The sequence below is a fragment of the Merops nubicus genome, unplaced genomic scaffold, assembly GCF_000691845.1.
Source record: "Merops nubicus isolate BGI_N331 unplaced genomic scaffold, ASM69184v1 scaffold4132, whole genome shotgun sequence".
NCBI lineage: Eukaryota > Metazoa > Chordata > Aves > Coraciiformes > Meropidae > Merops > Merops nubicus.
Genome location: NW_008595464.1, coordinates 20091 through 37812, shown reverse-complemented (window position 1 = coordinate 37812; position 17722 = coordinate 20091). Strand labels below are relative to the sequence as shown.

The 17722-nt window shown below is 45.3% G+C and overlaps 1 protein-coding gene across 1 annotated transcript in view; it reads right to left on the bottom strand.

Moving 5' to 3' along the window:
- Positions 1–4825, bottom strand: part of GALNT16 (polypeptide N-acetylgalactosaminyltransferase 16) — a 34247-nt gene extending 29422 nt beyond the window's left edge. The window contains exons 1-2 of the mRNA XM_008936043.1: positions 4650–4825; positions 779–877 (exon numbers count right to left, since the gene is read on the bottom strand). Coding sequence (XP_008934291.1) covers positions 779–877; positions 4650–4825 — 275 coding nt within the window. The remainder of the gene's footprint in view (positions 1–778; positions 878–4649) is intronic.
- Between the last annotated feature and the right edge of the window lie 12897 nt (positions 4826–17722).

Genomic DNA, 17722 nt, shown 5'->3' with positions numbered 1-17722 from the left:
TCAGCAGGGTCTGTGTGCAAAGCCCCAGGGAGGATTCAGTGGCTGGCAGGTTCAGGAACTGTTTACCAGCATCTGCTCAGACCACAAAGGCTCTTATCACCTTCTACTTCAAAGACTTGAAAGCTGTCCCTCCTGCCCTCATTGAGCCAGCCCGAGCTCCTGTAACATGCACCCTAGCAGGGAGCTGGCTGTTTATTCCCATTTATGGAACACAGTCACTGCCGAGCCCCATCCCCTAGCTGCAACTAGCAACACACAGTGAACCCTTTGGTCCTTCCTCACTCTTCTAAACCAAGTTCATACAGACCTTTCCCATCAACAGATACACACCCAGCAGCCCCTGGTGAGGCATTGGACCAGGCTGCCCAGGGACATGCTGGAGTCACCATCCCTGGAGGTGTTCAAAAAAACATGTAGATGTGGCACTTACTCTAGGACATGGTTTAGTGGTCATGGTAATGTTGGGTTGATGGTTGGACCTGATGATCTTAGAGGTCTTTTCCAATCTTAATGATTCTATTATTCTATGCTGCTAATGATTCCCCCCTCCAGGGGCTATAGAGTGGCTAACTGCATATATGCTCTGCCTTCAAAGATATGTCCACAGTGCCAATCCAAGCCCCCAGCCTGTCGTAGAATGGGCCAATTTAAAGGCAGATCATAAGCTCTTGGGGGACTGCAGCCAGCCTACTTGTCTAATTTCTGGAAAATGCCCAACCGTCCACCACTGGCCTTCTAGGGACCATGGTTTGGGCCCAGGACCCCTTGCTGAACTCACCTCTTCACGGTGCGGAGCAGGGTAGAGCGTGCCTCATTGTGGAAGGTGATGATGAGGCTGGTAGCTGGCAAGTCTGTGTCATAGTGAACAGAAGTGCACCTGCAACACAGGAGAGCAGAAGTGTAAGGCAAACATCACCCAGCAGCAGCTACTGCAGCAGTGTACCTAGGATTTCTAAAGGAGAAGAGAATAACATGCTAAAATCAGAAACACCACCACTGAGCTGCGTCAAAGGAGGTCTCAGCAGCCCCTGCACCAAGGCTGGCAGAGCTTATAAAGAACTGTGTCTGTTGAAGGACAAATTTTTGAGGCTGCAGTACGTAAATTCATGATGCTGCAATGCTGAGGAGAGCACAGGGGTTTTATGGGGAACAAAGACCTTGACAAGCTTTAGAGCTGGGCCCATGCCGTCCTCATGAAGTTCAACAAGGCCAAGTGCAAGGTCCTGCACCTGGGTCAGGGCAATCCTAAGCACAAATACAGGCTGGGTGGAGTATGGATTGGAAGTAGTCATGACAAGAAAGACTTGGGGTGCAGGTTGATGAAAGCTCAACATGAGCCAACGATGTGCAAGTGCAGCCCAAAAGCCGACTGTATCCTGGGCTGCATCAAAAGCAGCACGGACAGCAGGTCAAAAGAGGTGATTCTCCCCTTCTACCCCGCTCTCCTGAGACCCCACCTGGAGTACTGTGCCCAGCTCTGGAGCCCCCAACACAAGAAGAACAAGGACCTCTTGGAGCAGGTCCAGAGGAGGGCCACAAAGATGATCAGAGAGCTGGAACACCTCTCCTGTCAGGACAGGCTGTGAGAGCTGGGGTTGTTCAGTCTGGAGAAAAGGAGGTTCTGCAGATATCTTCCTGCAGCCTTCCAGTATCTGAAGGGGGCCCAGAGGAGAGCTGGGGAGGGACTTTTTACAAGGGTTTGTAGTGATAGGATGAGGGGTAATGGCGTCAAAATGGCAGACAGTTGACTTAGATTAGATGTAAAGAAGTTCTTTATCATGAGGGAGGTAAGACACTGGAACATGTTGTCCAGGGATGTTGTGGATGCTCCATCCCTGGAGGTGTTTGAGACCAGGTTGGATGGGACCTTGCACAACCTGTTCTAGTGGGAGTTGTCCCTGCCCATGGCAGAGGGGTTGGGATTAGATGATCTTTAAGGTCACATCCAACCCAAATGATTGTCTGAGTCTTCGATTGTGGACTCTAGTCCATATGCTAAAGATACATGCAGCTGCTACACCCAGGCATCACTGCATAAAGTACTTCAAATTCTTTGGACATTGGCCTTTACAATGGAAAAGGAAAGCTCTAGCTAGTGCTGTGATCTGCATCAGGACGTTGCTGAGGTTTGACACTAATAGCTCAGCTGGCAATGGCAAGCCATTCCTCCCATCTTCTCATCTGACTTTGTAATGGTGGGTACATACTCAGAACCAAGGATTAACTCAGGATCAGCTTGCACCAGAGCTGCTCACACCCTGTGGAGAACAAGAATTCTCAGAGGAGAACAACCCACAGGTGTGAATCCTGGATCCAATTCTGGCAGATTCCAGGAATGACAGATTTGGGCTGACTGCTCCTCCAGCGTGTCTGCCACCTTAACTTGCAGCCAGTGTAAAACAGCAGCCAGGCTGCAGTAATTCCTTGCCCAGTGAAGAGCCCACACCTGAAATTGTGCCCTAGTGTTTTTAACAACTCAAGGCCACACATCAGCTGAAGCCATCCTGGGAAGGAAAACAATTCAGTTCTTACAGCCACTATTCATACTTCCACATTTACTTGCTATTCTTTTATGGCTATTACTGTTACTGGTTTTATCATCGCATTCAATCCTGCTGGTTTATGACTTTCTCATTGCAATATGAGGGGAACAGCAGCTTCTTACAACAATTTTCAAACATACAAAGAAACCCTGATAAAGACTTAAGTGGAAAACCTGGGACCAAACAAAAGAAATACCACATTCATTATCGTTTCAAATTAACTCCACAATGCAAAATGTATTAAGGCATCAGGAAGTGGAAAAGCAGAAGAGGTTGGTGTATGTGTTACTTGGGGAAGTCTTCCCAAGATCTCAGTATGACTGTGGCATCACATAAGATAATGACAGAGTTTGTGCTTGGAACTTGCCCCTCTCTTTGCTTTGGATCAAAAAAACAGCTGCATGCTAGGTCAGGAGGAGCTTGTAGGATGTGGAGCTGAGTATGTCCAAGCTCTCCTTTGGTGCCTGAAGAAAAAGTGACATGTTAGTGACCTATTGACCCCTACTCCTTAAATGGAGAGCCAGGTCCATTTGACACAAGGATGAGTTTTCCTCAAAGTCCAATCTAATTTATATCAGCTGAAGTAAATCCTCATTCTAAATTGCAATCCCAGCAGCTGTTCCAACATTGTTGCAAGACAAGGTGATCAAACACAGCTCCCTCATTCCCAAGCTGCCACCCCTGCAAAGGGGAGGAACATGGAAATCTGCTCTGATTGTACACTACTTTAGACTCCCCATTGCTGAAGGGAATCCTTGCAAAGCTGGGGCTGAAATGGCCATACATTTCCAGGGCATCACGTGCATGTTGTTCTTCAGACTCAAGTGCACAGATGAGGGTTTTCACAAGAAGTGTGCTGTGGATGCTACCATAGATCAAAATAAATAATAATTCACCTAAGGAGTGAGCTGGTTTTAGGCCAGAACATGACAGCAGATTAACAGAAAACAGCAATTCTGCATGACAGGCAGAGCTGCCAGTAATGCAGGACGTGGCACCACTGCCTGCAAGTCACCAGGAAGCCAATCCCAAGAACTACGCTGGGGAAGAGGAGCACCAGACTTTGATCTCACAACCAAGGTCCCAACTGCTTGCAGTCACAAAGCACCCTGATGGCTGTCAGTGCTGGCAGGCTCACAAAGCTCCATGTCTCCTGACATCCCTTTCACAGTTTCAGTCACGTTGGATGCCTGGTTTCCTGTACCCAGCAGCTGTGGAGTGTTGCTTTGCAACCCCAGGTAGGGTCTGCATTCCAGCCCAGATAGGCAAGCATTTCAGACACTGTTAGTTTGCTTCTGGCTTATACCCATTGAAGTAGAATGTTTTACACTATCCCACAACTATCATACCTACAGTTTTCAAGATACAACATTCTCTTTTTGCACACTAGAAACTACAAAATAGTTACTGGAGCACTATTAGCAATTTAAGGATGAGTTTAGTCAGCAGAATAAATTCACCCCCAGTGAAACAAGGACAAAACGATGAGCACATACACAGATTGCAAGCCATGAAAAATTTAAGGATGAGTTTAGTCAGCAGAATAAATTCACCCCCAGTGAAACAAGAACAGAACGATGAGCATGTAGATTGCAAGCCATGAAAAGTATTCACTGTATTTGCATGTTCAGTTCATCCCCACCCAGCAGCCTTCATTCAAACCATATGGCTCAGGCTGGAAAGAAGGCATCAAGCCAGCTTCAGATAGCCAGGGCACAGCAGGTGAGGAACACCAGAGTAAAACAAGGTGTACCCTGCAGCTAGGACAGAGGGTCACTAAGAGAAGCCATGAGCGAGAGGAGTTGTCCAAAAAACAACTGTCAGATGACCAATCTGAGCTGCAATGGAGGAGCTGTGCTGAAACAACAAGATGATGCTTAGACCTGGGAGAACAGATGCTAGAAAAGCAACAAGCTGGGGCTGAATTAGTCAAGGGTCTCTGCATTTTAGATCTTTCCAAATTAACCACGAAATACAGCGAACGGACTGATGCAGGCAAATAAAAACCCAAACCATCTTTTGTCACCATTGCAGAACAACGTAGGAGGGCAGTGGGCTCCCCACAGCAAGCAGCAGCCATGGCTGGGAGCAAGAGCTGCGTGGTACCTGTAGTGCCTGGTGTCCCGGATGGGCCGCTCGCTGCCCAGCTTGTCGCTCTCCAGCTGGTTGAACGCGTGCTGGCGGTAGGGGTCTTCTCCAGCCTTCAGCAGCTTTGAGGACAAGTAAGCCTTTTCATCAAAACCCCTCCGGCTGCTCTTCTCTCCTTGGGGAACCCTTGTCATCTGGAGCAGAGAACAAAATCAGAGCGTCAGGGAGAGCAGACGACTCATGTTTAGACACAGGTAATAACAGGCATGTGTACAGTAAGGCAGATTGGTTGCTACACATCTGGAAGTGGCTCAGGTATGGAGGAAGGCAGGACAGACAAGAGTTTGTAAAGGAAAGCAGGAAACCCTCCCAGATACAGTGTTATAATTGCCTCCTCCAAGGACAATTACAGGTCTCGCTATCCTCACCAGCTGAGCTTGGGATGAAGGCTGTGGTTCCCAACAGCACAGGCAGAGCCAAATTCTCTTTAGCACTTGCCACGCAGAAAGTGAGAGACTGCAGGCATTTGGAAACCCTTCCAGGCAACGCAGGCTTGAAAGCAGCCTGCAGCCAATGTGGCTGAAACACAGGATTTTGAGGAAAAGCAGTTTCCAGCCTTTCGGCAGTGGCTATCAAATACAAACACAGACACAGCTGATTTCACAGGTTCTCTGCTGTGCCTAGCCCAGCTTTGCCCAGTCTCACAGAAGTCCATGATAAAGTTGGAACCTCCATGTGACTGTCCCCAGACCCACACAAGAGCTAAAAGTCCTGGGTTCTCTCTCTCCTCTCCTAATTTTCCTCCACCTTTCCTCAGCCACAGCGTCAGTGCAATGCCAGCACCTGAAGGCCATTCACTAGGGCCACTAGGAGCCAGGACAGGCACAGTTGTAGTCTGTGTTGAACCCTTAGATACAAGATTTTGTTTGGAAACAACATAAAAACTGTTGAATATTGGCTTATAAAGCGATTGGGATTGTTTATACAATGAAACTAGTCTAACAAATTACATACAGTGGCCATTTGACAGATCAAATCATGAAGAAGCTGTAAAAATGCTCCCAGACTGAAACGAAGTTACGCTGGAGCTCTCTAAAACTGTTGGAAAAGGCAGATTCTTGCACATGAACATCTGATCCAAAGCACTGGACAATCCTCAGTTCCTGAGATCCTCCTGTGTAAAATAGTTTGGATACCCCCTAATACCAGCCTTGATCAGGTTTCTCCCTCTGCTATAAGGAACAACCTTACCAACAGTTGGTAAGATGATGGCAAATGAAATTCAGCATAGATGAGTGCAAGATAATGAACATTAGAAGAAACAAATTGAACTACTCATGCACGCTGATGGATTTCAAATGAACCGTGATCACTCAGGTCACAGATCTGAGGGTCCCCGTGGACAGCTCGATGGAACCCTGCACTCGGTCTGCCCAGCTGGGAAATACAGCAAACTGAGTGTACTGCAAATGGGACAGAGAAAACTGAAACCACCGTGACCACTGTGGCAGAAAATCGGCGACAGCCCAGCAGCTGTGGCCAGAGCACAACATTTTGTCAGCCTGGTCTCTGGAAGGCAGCTACGGCAGCACGAAGAGAAGTTAAAGGTTACGACCACTCCATCTGGAGAGAAGATGAATGAAGTGTGAAAAAAAAATGGCCCATACAATTATGCCTAACACAGGCAAGGTTAGTCTGATTCTCAGGTTTCCCTTCCTTCCCACAGAAGAATGAAGTAAATGTCTTTTCATAGGAACGAAAAAAAAAAAAGCACCACTATTTTCAACACAAAGAAACTTAATCAACCACTGTAGCAAAATCTCAGCTTATCATGTGCCTTTAAATATTTTGCAGTCACTCACTTGCCCTTTGCTACTTATCTCTGTCTCTCCAAGCCCTGGAAAAGCAACAGCTGGTTTTGGTTTATATTACCAGAATGTGTTGCAAAATGCTGGAAGCAGTAACAAGTCTTCAGGAACCATTTTGTCAGGGCACCATGAGCACTCAGGACAGGGCCTGGCAGCCAGGGACCATTCCATGTCCCAGCCCAGAGTAGGGCAGCTTGGGGGCACCGGGGCAGCCCCAGCCCTGGGCATTGGGCACCTCTCTGGGCGTGGGATGTGGGTCCACCTTGGCAGGACCCGTGGCTGAGCAGGGCAGGGCTGAGGGCACCCAGAGACCAGCCCTGCTGCAGCATGGGCTGATGGGTCCTGGGGAGGGTGGAGGAAGCCCTGGGAGCTGATGTGGAGTCCTGGGCCATGGGGAGGGTGAGGAAGACCCATTAGTGCCCTCAAGGGCGTGATATAGTTAAACTTCAACCATCAGTGGTAATTTGTCTAGATACTACAGTTCTCACATTACTTATACAGCAAATTTAAAAAGTGATAATAAAGCATTGTGATAAATGAGAAATTAAATGACTGTGGAATGGGTGAAACTGGTTGGAGAGCCACTGTTAGAGCAGAATTACTAGCTGTCCACTGTCAGAGCAGAGGGGGAGTCAATATTAAATGCCCCAGAAAAATTTAGAAATTTGGAAGATATGGTTATTTGTGACATGTAAGTTGGTTAAAGTGAGCACAGGAAAAGCCTCGTTTGGCTGTTGCAATTAGTGCCTGGTAACACACTTAGCAACATACTTCTGTTCCAACCAGAAACAAGATCTAATCATTAATAATAGGATACCTCTGGCTAGAGCAAAGGCTTTAGAGAGAATGATGAGTTGGCCAACCAAATAGCCATGAAGAACGGTTGAAGACTGCCAAAAACTAATTGAAACTGTGATTCTGGCAGAGGAAGATCATGGCCACCAACTCACAGACCACTGACTCCAATTATACCACCTCCTCAAGAGGACAAGAAAACAAATGGTTAAGAAAATAGAGTATGCGCTGTCATTTACATAGCAAGCGAGGCTATTTTGGCCAATCAGATAGTTGAATAACAATGCATATGTATTAGAGAGATGAATATGATTAAAACTTTGTATACAAATAACTGGTGATTTAGGATGTTGGTGTGCTGATTTTGACCTGGCACCCCTGACTACACTCTCATGAGAATAAAGAAAATACCTCCAACCTGTATGTGTGATTGGGTGACAGACCAAATTTTGGGAAAATTCTATGGTGATAGAAGGTCTTAGGGGGGTGTTCTTTATCCAGCACTCTTCAGTATTTTCTAAGTACCTTGGATATTCAGACACGGTATTTGTCAAATCCATAGGAAATCCAGAAGTGTCAGACAACGTGGTGGGGAACAGGATTAGAATTAAAAATTTTCTCAACACACAGGAAAAATAAAAGTCTCAAAACAATAAAGGCAATTCAGTAAGGGCACCATAGACCTACAATTCATCAGGTCTGGGCTAATACAAAACATATCAGAAATCGCAAGGTAGCTGTTCCTCAGGAAAGCCCCAGATACTACAGGTCGTTACAAACCACCCAAGAACACAGTCAGATTACGAGAGGAGAGCAAAAAACTAATTGGAACAAAACTAATTGTTCAGCTATGAACAAGCCTGGTAAAGTGACCATAAAGCTTATCTTTAAGAGCTGAATTATTTTATCAGATTATTTTCTTAGAATATAGATATTTGAGTCCAGGATATTTATCACTGTTAATTCAAAGCCACTTCACAGAAGCAACACAGGTTCTCTATGAAGTAAGTAGTCAATCCCTGACATCCCTTCCTAGTCAATCCCTTTCCTATCCCTTCATATTAACACCTGTCCCTTCAAGAAGTTAATTTAAGCACGTACAGGCTTTAGATCCATTAAAGGCATGATATGTACAACTGAGTGCAGTCAAGACTTCTATCATGCCAACAGGACATTCTTTATGTGGCTACACACCCTGTACCCCCATGCTTGAAGCTGGAGCTACAAGTGGGAGTTTTGGGAGCAGAAGAGCTCTATTCCTTCTGACTGATGATCTCTGATAGGATGAAAAAAAAATGCTATGTGAAAGCAGAAATAAAGATGAATAGGCACTGGAAATGTGAGTGTCTAGACTAGGGATTAGCAAAGTAGTTTGCACAAATTAAGGTTTGTCCTAAACATTGCTGAGACTTCGACACAATTCATATACCAAAACCTCAGGAAATAAAGTAAACCTCCTAATCCCATTTCACATTTCTCATCTGCTGTTCCCTGTTCCCTTTTAGGGACAGAATGGACTGAGATGCTCTTCTGTTGAAGTACATTCTTACATGTGCTGCAACATGGTTCAAGAGACCAGAAATTATTTAAGTAGCAAAATTAACTTTCTAAGCAAGGGATTAAGGGAAACTAATTAATGCCATGCACTTTTGTGAAAGCTTGAGAGCCTCATTTCTCAGGTAGCACAGTGATAGCAAGACTACAGTGCAGACAGGGCCACTCACCTCTGTGCATTGTTGCTCTGCCACCAGACACCAGCTCCAACAGCATGCAAACAGGCACTAAAACCAGAGCAGCTGGGACTTTCAGAGTCCCAAGATACTTTTTATTTTTTAACAGCAGACTTGGCCAAATTCAGAAAGGACAACCATATTTATGTGGAATCATTTCTTAACTAGAGGAAGGTATGCAATACTCTCAAGTGTAAATGCAACTAATCATTTTACAGGTCCTGTGAAATCAGTCCAACAGCAGTTTTATATGGCAGGATGTATCCTTGGCAGTCCTTGTGCATCTCTAAATCTTTAGTGCTAGTACAACAAAAGCATCAAGGAGCTGCCATGATTCTCTTCTGTTTTAAGCTCATTTTCATGATTGAGTTGGCTCTGTCAAGCTCCAGGACAGAGAAGCATCAATTGCAAGCCATCCCCAGTGTCTTTCCCTGGAAGAACTAACTGACCAGGAAGGTCTAACTGATGAATGTCGACACAAAGCACAGCAGGGAGTAACAACCTCACCAAACCTTCCTCCCTCTCAAGATGCCCCTTCAATTTATGTCTCTGCCACAGCCTCATGCACTGCCACTGCCATGACCCCCAAGCCTGCCAGTACCTCCCTCTCACCAGCCCTACAGGTGCAACACCCCTCCACAGTGGTTTCCCCTCTGAACTGGTTTAATGCCAGCTTCAACCCACTGCACTGAGATACAGCCTTGCTGGCTGAGCAAATCCTCTTCCCTCAGCACAAAGTTCAGGGCCAAGTGACCTCTAAACAGCAGTGGAGCTGCTGGGACCTGCATGGTATGAAATTATTCCCTATGGGCCCACTCTACTTGCTCTATAAACTGTATTAGTGACCTAAAGACAAGTCCCAAAGAGGACAGGACAGCACAGCAGTCAGATGCTAGGGAGCACAGCAGTGCTTAGGGATGCTACAGAGGCAGGTGCTGCTGGAACATGTATGGACTGTGAATGGCACAGAGCTGCAGCAAGTCCCAAGAAATTCCCAGAGTGCAAGCTACTCTAGATAGGCTGAACCTGCAAGATAGCATCTTTTGAATGCTGTTGCCAAGAGCATTTGTTTTAGAGGGTGTGTTGCATTTCCAGTTGGGTTTAGGAATCCCAGTGCACACATGCCTCTTGTTATATCTCATGAAATAGAATCATAGAATTGTTTTGGTTGGAAAAGACCTGTAAGATTATCAAATCAAACCACTTCCCTGAAAAATTGTTCAGAATACTTCAAGAGAAAAGGCTGTGCCTGACAGTACAGGGCCTGTTTTATTCATGCTTTAGCTGTGAAAAGCACTTTAAGTGTGGTTTAGGAACCATGCCCTTATGGAACTTCTGCTATGAAATGTTAACAAAAATCACCACAGTTAAACAGAACCATCCCTGTTTGAGAAGTGCAAGCGCTGACAGAGGAGCTCAGAGACTGATTTGAATGTTTTGTTTGTAGCTTGCACAAACTGGAGTAACACAATGGAAGCAGTAAAGCTACTTGAATTTACCAGCTCCCACAGCAGCTAATTGGCCACAAGAGATTTTCTACTGCCATCAACACTGGATAATCTTGAGGCCTGCTGTCCGTTCCAAATTGAGCTGGAGACACCAGTGGTGGGCCACCAGCAGAGGCTATTTTCAGTGTTCTGAGAAGAGTCCAGAGCTGTCAGCTCCCAGGGTTTCTCCAGGCCCTGTGACAGACCTGTCGCTGCCAAGGTGAAAGTCTGCTGGGGCTTGCTTTCCAGCACTGCTGCTTAACAGGGAGGTGGAGAGGCACCTTGGGCTTCTCCACTGTCTCCTGGCATGTAGTGCCTTCTGTGCATGCAGAAGAATTCCCTGCCAGCTCTGCAAGACTGCGTCTCTGCTCTTTTCTGTTTTAGCCCCGAGAAACTGTTTGTCTCTACCCCTGACTCAAGGTTTGGAAGTCATGGAATTCCACCAAATAATTCCTAGTTTGTTCTTCTCTTCCTCCCTCAGTTTTGCCAGACATTGTGCTGTTGACAAGGAAAGTGTCCTCAAGCATCTGGCCTGAAAAGGTGGAAAGCATGTATGAGGCAAGAAAGGAGAAGTGATTATTTTTCTTTGTTTGGTTTCCACAGCAATGTTCTCCCCACACTCATCGATTTTTGGATGCTGCTTTCAAAGCCTCCTCCAAGAGACGCAGAAGATGGCACAGTGTTTTCCATGTTATTGCCTACAGCCTGGATGAAGTGAACATCACACTGTCCCATGATGTCTGTCACAAGCAGACATGAGTTGCTAGCGTGAAGAAATTTGAAACAGGATGTTTCTGACTTACAGGTCACAACTGTGTGTTGACACATAAGGCTTGGCCAATAACTTTCAAGCAGATTTACCATGGTTTGATGAGCTGGTCTTTGGGGCAGTTTAGGGGAAGAGACAACACAAGAGAAGAAAACCATGTGGGTGAAATTAACAAAAACAAAAGAAAAAAAAACAACAACAAGAGAAATTAAGTTACTATCTGTGTTTATCATGAGTGGTGGTTCTCTTATTGCTTCACAGGCCGCTACCCTCATCCAGCTTCTCAGCATATGGAAAGGTGTTTGTCCTACCACAGTTCCAACTCCTTGCTTTCATGTCTAAGAACTCACAAACTTACTTCTGAGGCAGTCATGTGGCCTTTGCCTCATGATCCTATTTGACCATCCTTTAGTGACTCAGTGGAAAAGCATCCTTCTTATGCTATTCCATCCTGACCCTGCACATCCTTGTCTAAAGGAGGGAAGAGGTGCTTCCAAGAAGCTACACCTGGATCACTGCCCCAGTCCCAAAGCTATGCAGAGCAGCAATGGTTGACAGCTGGAGGACGGCCAAAAGGAACGCACAGTGCACAAGCAGCAGCACTACAGCACACGTCAGCCCCACTCATTTTGCAGACAGGAGCCCTGTAGAGTGTGGGGCACTCACTGCCACGCTGGTTCCACGAGCTCAGCATCACACGGCGTGCAAACAGGCCACTGCCACCTGCAGTGACTGGCTGCAGCACAAGCACCTCTCCACCCCCATGCAGATTAGCAAGCCACGCCTAAAACATGCCCACTTGGATTCCCCTCTGAATGCAGTCCTGAGGTATACTCACTGTAGAATGATAACCTGAGAAGATGGAATTCATTATTGAACCCCACAAGTGGCAGGTGCCCAGTGCTATTGGTTATCATGCTCTGCTGCTGGCCAAGACAGATAAAGCATATACAGAATCATAGAATCACTATGGTTGGAAAGGACCTCTAGGATCATCGAGACCAACCTTCCTCCTAACATTTACAGTGGGAGATGACTTCTGCATGTCCATCTTTGACCCAGCCACGTAATCTGGAGTAGACCTTGAATAGTTATCAGGGGCTGGATCCTACAATGTTATCTGGCCCAGGTGCAGGAAGACATTACCCATAACTGGAGGGAGGGGACACGATGTCTTAGGGCATCCTTCCAGTTTTTTGTTTTTAGAAGTTTTGAATAAAGATGAGCAGTGGAAGCCAAGAGGGCTTCAAAGATAGATGCCCAAGCACACTCTCCTCCTCCAAACTGCTCTGAGGAAATAAGGCTGCTCAGAACCATAGAAATCCAGACCCCAGATGAGGTGAAGCAGTTGCCAAGGCCTATCTCTTCCCTCAGCCTGAAGTTCAACGTACACAGATGTCCATTATGCAAAACTGGAAAAAATTACAATGTTTGGATTTAAGATATTTATGACACTTGCATACATTGATTTTGTATGAACACCCACATGTCCAGACACCCCTACATCTGGCTTCTATGTTAATTCAGTCTTCATCCCATACCTTGGAGTAAAGCCATTTTTTCCCTATTTGGCAAATTTTCTTGTGACATGAACACTGCCAGTTTTGCTGATAGAAACCTTTATGATTTTATATCTCTCTCCAGGAAAAAAAAAAAAAAAAAAAAAAAGAGCAGTGTGGGGAAAACCCTGAAAAATAGCAAGGGGATGGTCTTCAAAATTACTGAGTACCAGCACTGAGAGAAGAGTGTGAGGTCTGTGGGATTGTTTTTCCCTGAAACAGCAATTGTTTTCCAAACACACCTCTCTCTGCCCATAAATACCCACAATATCTGATGTCAGGGAGAAGACAGACATGACAGCATGCTGCTTGAATACCTAATGGACTAGGCAGCTCATGCTGGCACCCGCACCAGAACAGCAGCATTGTCAGAGAGAAATCCCAATGGCTAGCTGGGGACACGGTGCCTCTGGGAATGAAGGTTTTGTACAGAGAAATGATGGTCACATGGACATGAAGCTCTCTGTGTTCAGACATCTGTTTAGCATCACACAGCAAGCCTCCTTCACAAGAGCCATGTAGGTTACCTACTGTATATAGGAATACTGCTCTGCTAAAGGTTAGACATACATAGCTTGTAAAAGTGTTTTGAGGTCCTTCAGAGCAAAAAAGGCACTATAGGAAGCTGCTTTTTTTTCTCTTGGAAAAATATCCTGGTCTTCATAGGCATTTAAAAATGTAAAGAATGCCCCTGGTCTCCAAGTGATCTTAAATTATTATAACAAAGGAGAGAAAGGAACAATCTTTTGTTATTTGTCTTCTAAGTGTTAGCTGCTCATGTGAACCCTGATTTATGATATCTGCTTCGTGACAGACTGACATATAGCATTCTGTATCAAGACAGATGATGCCCTCACGATTACCTGGTAGAACCTATCAAGCCAGTAAGATGGTTCACATGAGAGCAGCCTAGGTCTTCACTGAACATATCAGTCACACAGATTGTGTCTCTCTGTGCCCACTCCCCCACCTACGCTGTCTGCACAGACACAACGTGGGTCTGTGCCTCCCATGCTGATGTACAGATCTCTTCCCTTCCAACTCCAGTGACCTACATTCAGCCTTTCCCTCCCAGGGAATCACAACTGTCTGGAGTGACAGATGCCACCACAGATATTGTCGCCGAGAAAGAGAAAGCAACTTTAGACCTCATAAGCTGCTAAAGTAGTTAGCAGTGAACTAGTTACCCTAAGAGATGAGCAGAGGTCAGCTAGCACTGGAGAAGCAGGCACTGCTCACACAGCACATTAAAATATTTAATTATGTTAAGCTTGGGGCTCATTTTCTTTGCCTTCAAGATCATGCTGTAAAAGCTTTTCACTAAGACTAGAGAAAGGAAGTGGAAGTACCTTTTTAATCATTCATCCTCAAGAGTTAAGAGCTTTAAACAGAGATTAGAAGATTAAGAATAAAATAGAGTGGGTTTGCAGCTAGCCAACATTCACACTCCACAGAAGTACTGTGCACATGCACAGCTGAGCCAGGATGACATGGGGACATTTTACACCCTCACCAGGGATAAACCCAGCCCCACAACAGGAGGTAGGGATCTATCCCCATCTTCCAGCAAGCAAAGACTTTTCCCTAACATGTTCTTGCCAGTGGGTCTTGTTCCAACAGTCATGATTTTGAATATTATCCAGTTCTGCATCAGCCCTCTCCTCTCTCCCCATGTTAGTCAGCAGATAGATCCTGTTAGAGCCCCTCATGGATAGCTGCTCCACGTGGGTGGGAAGCATCCTGCAGGCAGAGCCAGGTGGCACACTGGCCTCATGGAGCCACACTCCTGCCTTTGTGCCAGCTGGGGTACCATGCTGCTCCTGGAGGCTGGCCCACAGCCCCAGAGCCTACACAGAGCTTGTCTTCCCAGGAAATAACACCCACGCAGGACTTGACCTTGGTGAGTCAGGTAACGTACCATGATGCTCCACACAGCTCTTCCTCACATTAGCTTTTGAACATCAGGCAGAAAGGCTCTTGGCAGAGCCCTTTGTTGGGAGTTAGCCAGGCCAAATATGAAAATGCAGCTTGTCTGTAAGCCAACGACCAAACTGGTGTTTAACAGAGTGACTTAACAGAGCTCGTCATGCCACGGTTGAATCATGGCCTGGTTTCTTAGCAAAATTCATGAATGACCTTCAGCTCACCGTTCAGACTGGTACTTCAGAGGCTGGGAGCCATGAGATCTATCTCCATGGACTGTAGTGGTAATCTTTCTGTAGTGACAATAGTGATGGTGCATATGCATACGTAATTTATTACAAAAATGAGTCCTTCTGCACAAGCCCTTGTTCACCCAGCTGTGTTCTCTGCCATGCATTCAGCCTCGCAGCATGCAACATTGTCTTTTAATAGTGGAAAAACTCATTGTCTATTTGTCTGTGAAGATTTGAGAATATTGGGCCACTGGCGTTTTGTTTAGGAGCCAAATGATATTCCAGTTTAATTGATTAATTTTTCAGTTACTGCATTGGTCCAATTCCAGGACTCAGCAATCAATTTGAATTGACAAGATCCTCAGAACCGTGCTCTGCTCCTGCGTGGGTCTCCATTTGTAAAGGCATTAAATTCACCTCCCCAGAAGCAAATTTAATCAATGATGCATACCAATGAAGAATCGTGCAATGGGCTCATATAGGCCTGTCAAATATGAAAAACCCCCATGTTATGCTATGCAGGCCTCTATCACTCTAGACTTCAATCACATTATTAATAGAGGTGTCCTCAACAGCCTCTCTGCTCAGCCATTTAATCACTGTCAACCAGGAAGGAGCTGGGCTTATGAGGAAGAGCAGAACCACTGAAGCAGGCATCGCAAAAACACACTGAGGACAGGCACGGCCAAAAGCACTGCTCATGGAAGCACAGTCTTCCCAACACACAAAGCACCACAGTCCCTCACAGCTACTTGTCTCATTCTGCAAGTGCAAACTGGGGCAAAAGAAAGTCAACAATTGTGATGACCAGCAAGGATCTTTAAAATCCATTACTCCATCAATCCACATCCAATAAAAAGGGCAGGCATCATCTGAATTCACACACACAGTGCTCTCAGTTCTATTGTAAGTCTCGTAAGATCATCTTGGAAAGACTCAACTCCTGGGTTACATTGTTATGAGAGCTCAAAGCTTTTCTTTGGAAAGGATAATTTTTTGCCTTCATAGATGCAGAAGAGAAAAAGGTGGATACCTGGAATTCAAAACCCAGGAGACAGAGATAAAGGACACAAAACAATTTTTCAAATCAAATAATATTTGACTGTTTATCATCAGCAATAACATCACTACAGAAACCTTGGGCTACAGTTGGGTTTTGGCCTGATTAAACCGTAAGTCTGATCAAGCACATTTTGGGAGTTGCTGTCTTTGAGTTTGTTTATTAAAAGATACGTCTGACATTTTTCTTTACATATCCAACTAGTAAGTTTTTGCCCAAATTTCATTTCCAGAAAGCTCCCAGCCCTGCAGCCCAGTCCCACTTTCCTCACACCACACACAGCCTGCACTCCTGACAGTCTCACCCGTCACAGCTGGCAGGCTCACAATCCAGCCACCAGCTCAGCAGTTTCCACACTGTGAGCAAGTTTTCAAGCTCAAAGTTCATGCATGTGTCATTAACAGAAATGTGTCTTTTCCTGATAGCTGGAGCTGCGATCCTAGCCTCTTGCATCCCAGAGGAATGTTGTGAGTGTAAGCAATGCTGTCAAAGAAGACAGTTCTCCCTTCTCAAGATCCATTGGATGATTGTTTTAAAATTCTCCTCTTTCAAAGCATGACAGCTGAATAGAACAGGTAGAACTGGATGTGCTCCATTCATGTCTCTGGGCAGTGGAGCCACCTCATGACCTCCCATTACCTAGGAGCACCAGGCAGGTGCATTTTTCACCACACAGATTTATTTCACCAGAGAGAGCCCAGCTCCAAAAGGCCACCAGTGCTGTGATGTTCAAAGAATCTTGCCCATGCCTTTAGCAGACTTCCTAAACATGAATGAAATATAAACCCAGACACATTCAATCCTGTCACAGCTCTGTGAAAACCACAGGGCTGCTCAGAAGGATGAGTTCTGCTCTGCTTTCTCTTCTCCACAGAGCACAGCATGAAGCACAGAGGCTTTTTTTGTGTTCAGAAGAACACCATGTAAAAGTCTGAGCGTGCTGTAAATTACCAGTGAAATCCAGTGGCAAAATTCCAAGTGACATCAATAGGACAGGATTTCAGCCACAACAAAAATATAAACAGAGAGAAACAAATGCACACAGCATACTCATTGAAGCCTCACTTTTCCACTACCTCTGTCACTCACACTCATGATTTTATTATAATCTATTTGAAAAAAATCAAACTGCTTAACACACTGAACTTCCCCTTCTTCTTCCACTTTATTTGCCCTGGAAAATGCCTTGTGTTTAGAAACCATTTTAACTAATATGTTGATAAATAGCCTTCATTACCCAGAAGACAAATAATGTATGAATTTTTAGCTGGAGGTTGGGGTGGTGAGGTAAAGGTTAAACACAATCCAGCTTGTTAGAGACATGAAGTCTGCAACACAATTCATTTTTTCCCCAAACAGAAAAAGATGTTGAGACATTCTTCACATTTCTGGCTGGCTCTTGTTGGGGTTTAGCATTTCTGGCTCCAAAAGAGAACACGGAGATGAACAAATATGAACAAAGGAAATGTGCTGACAGGTTGGTTCAAAGTAGGTTTAAAAAAAAATTCATAAAACTAAAAGCAGAGCTGTGGTTGCAAGCGTGGGGACAGACAGCACCAAAGATATCACAAAATAAACTCAGAAAACCAAACCAGAAAACCAACTACTTGAAAGAACTGTTATAGAGAGGGAACACAATGTGGGAGGCCTATCCTTAAATGACAAAA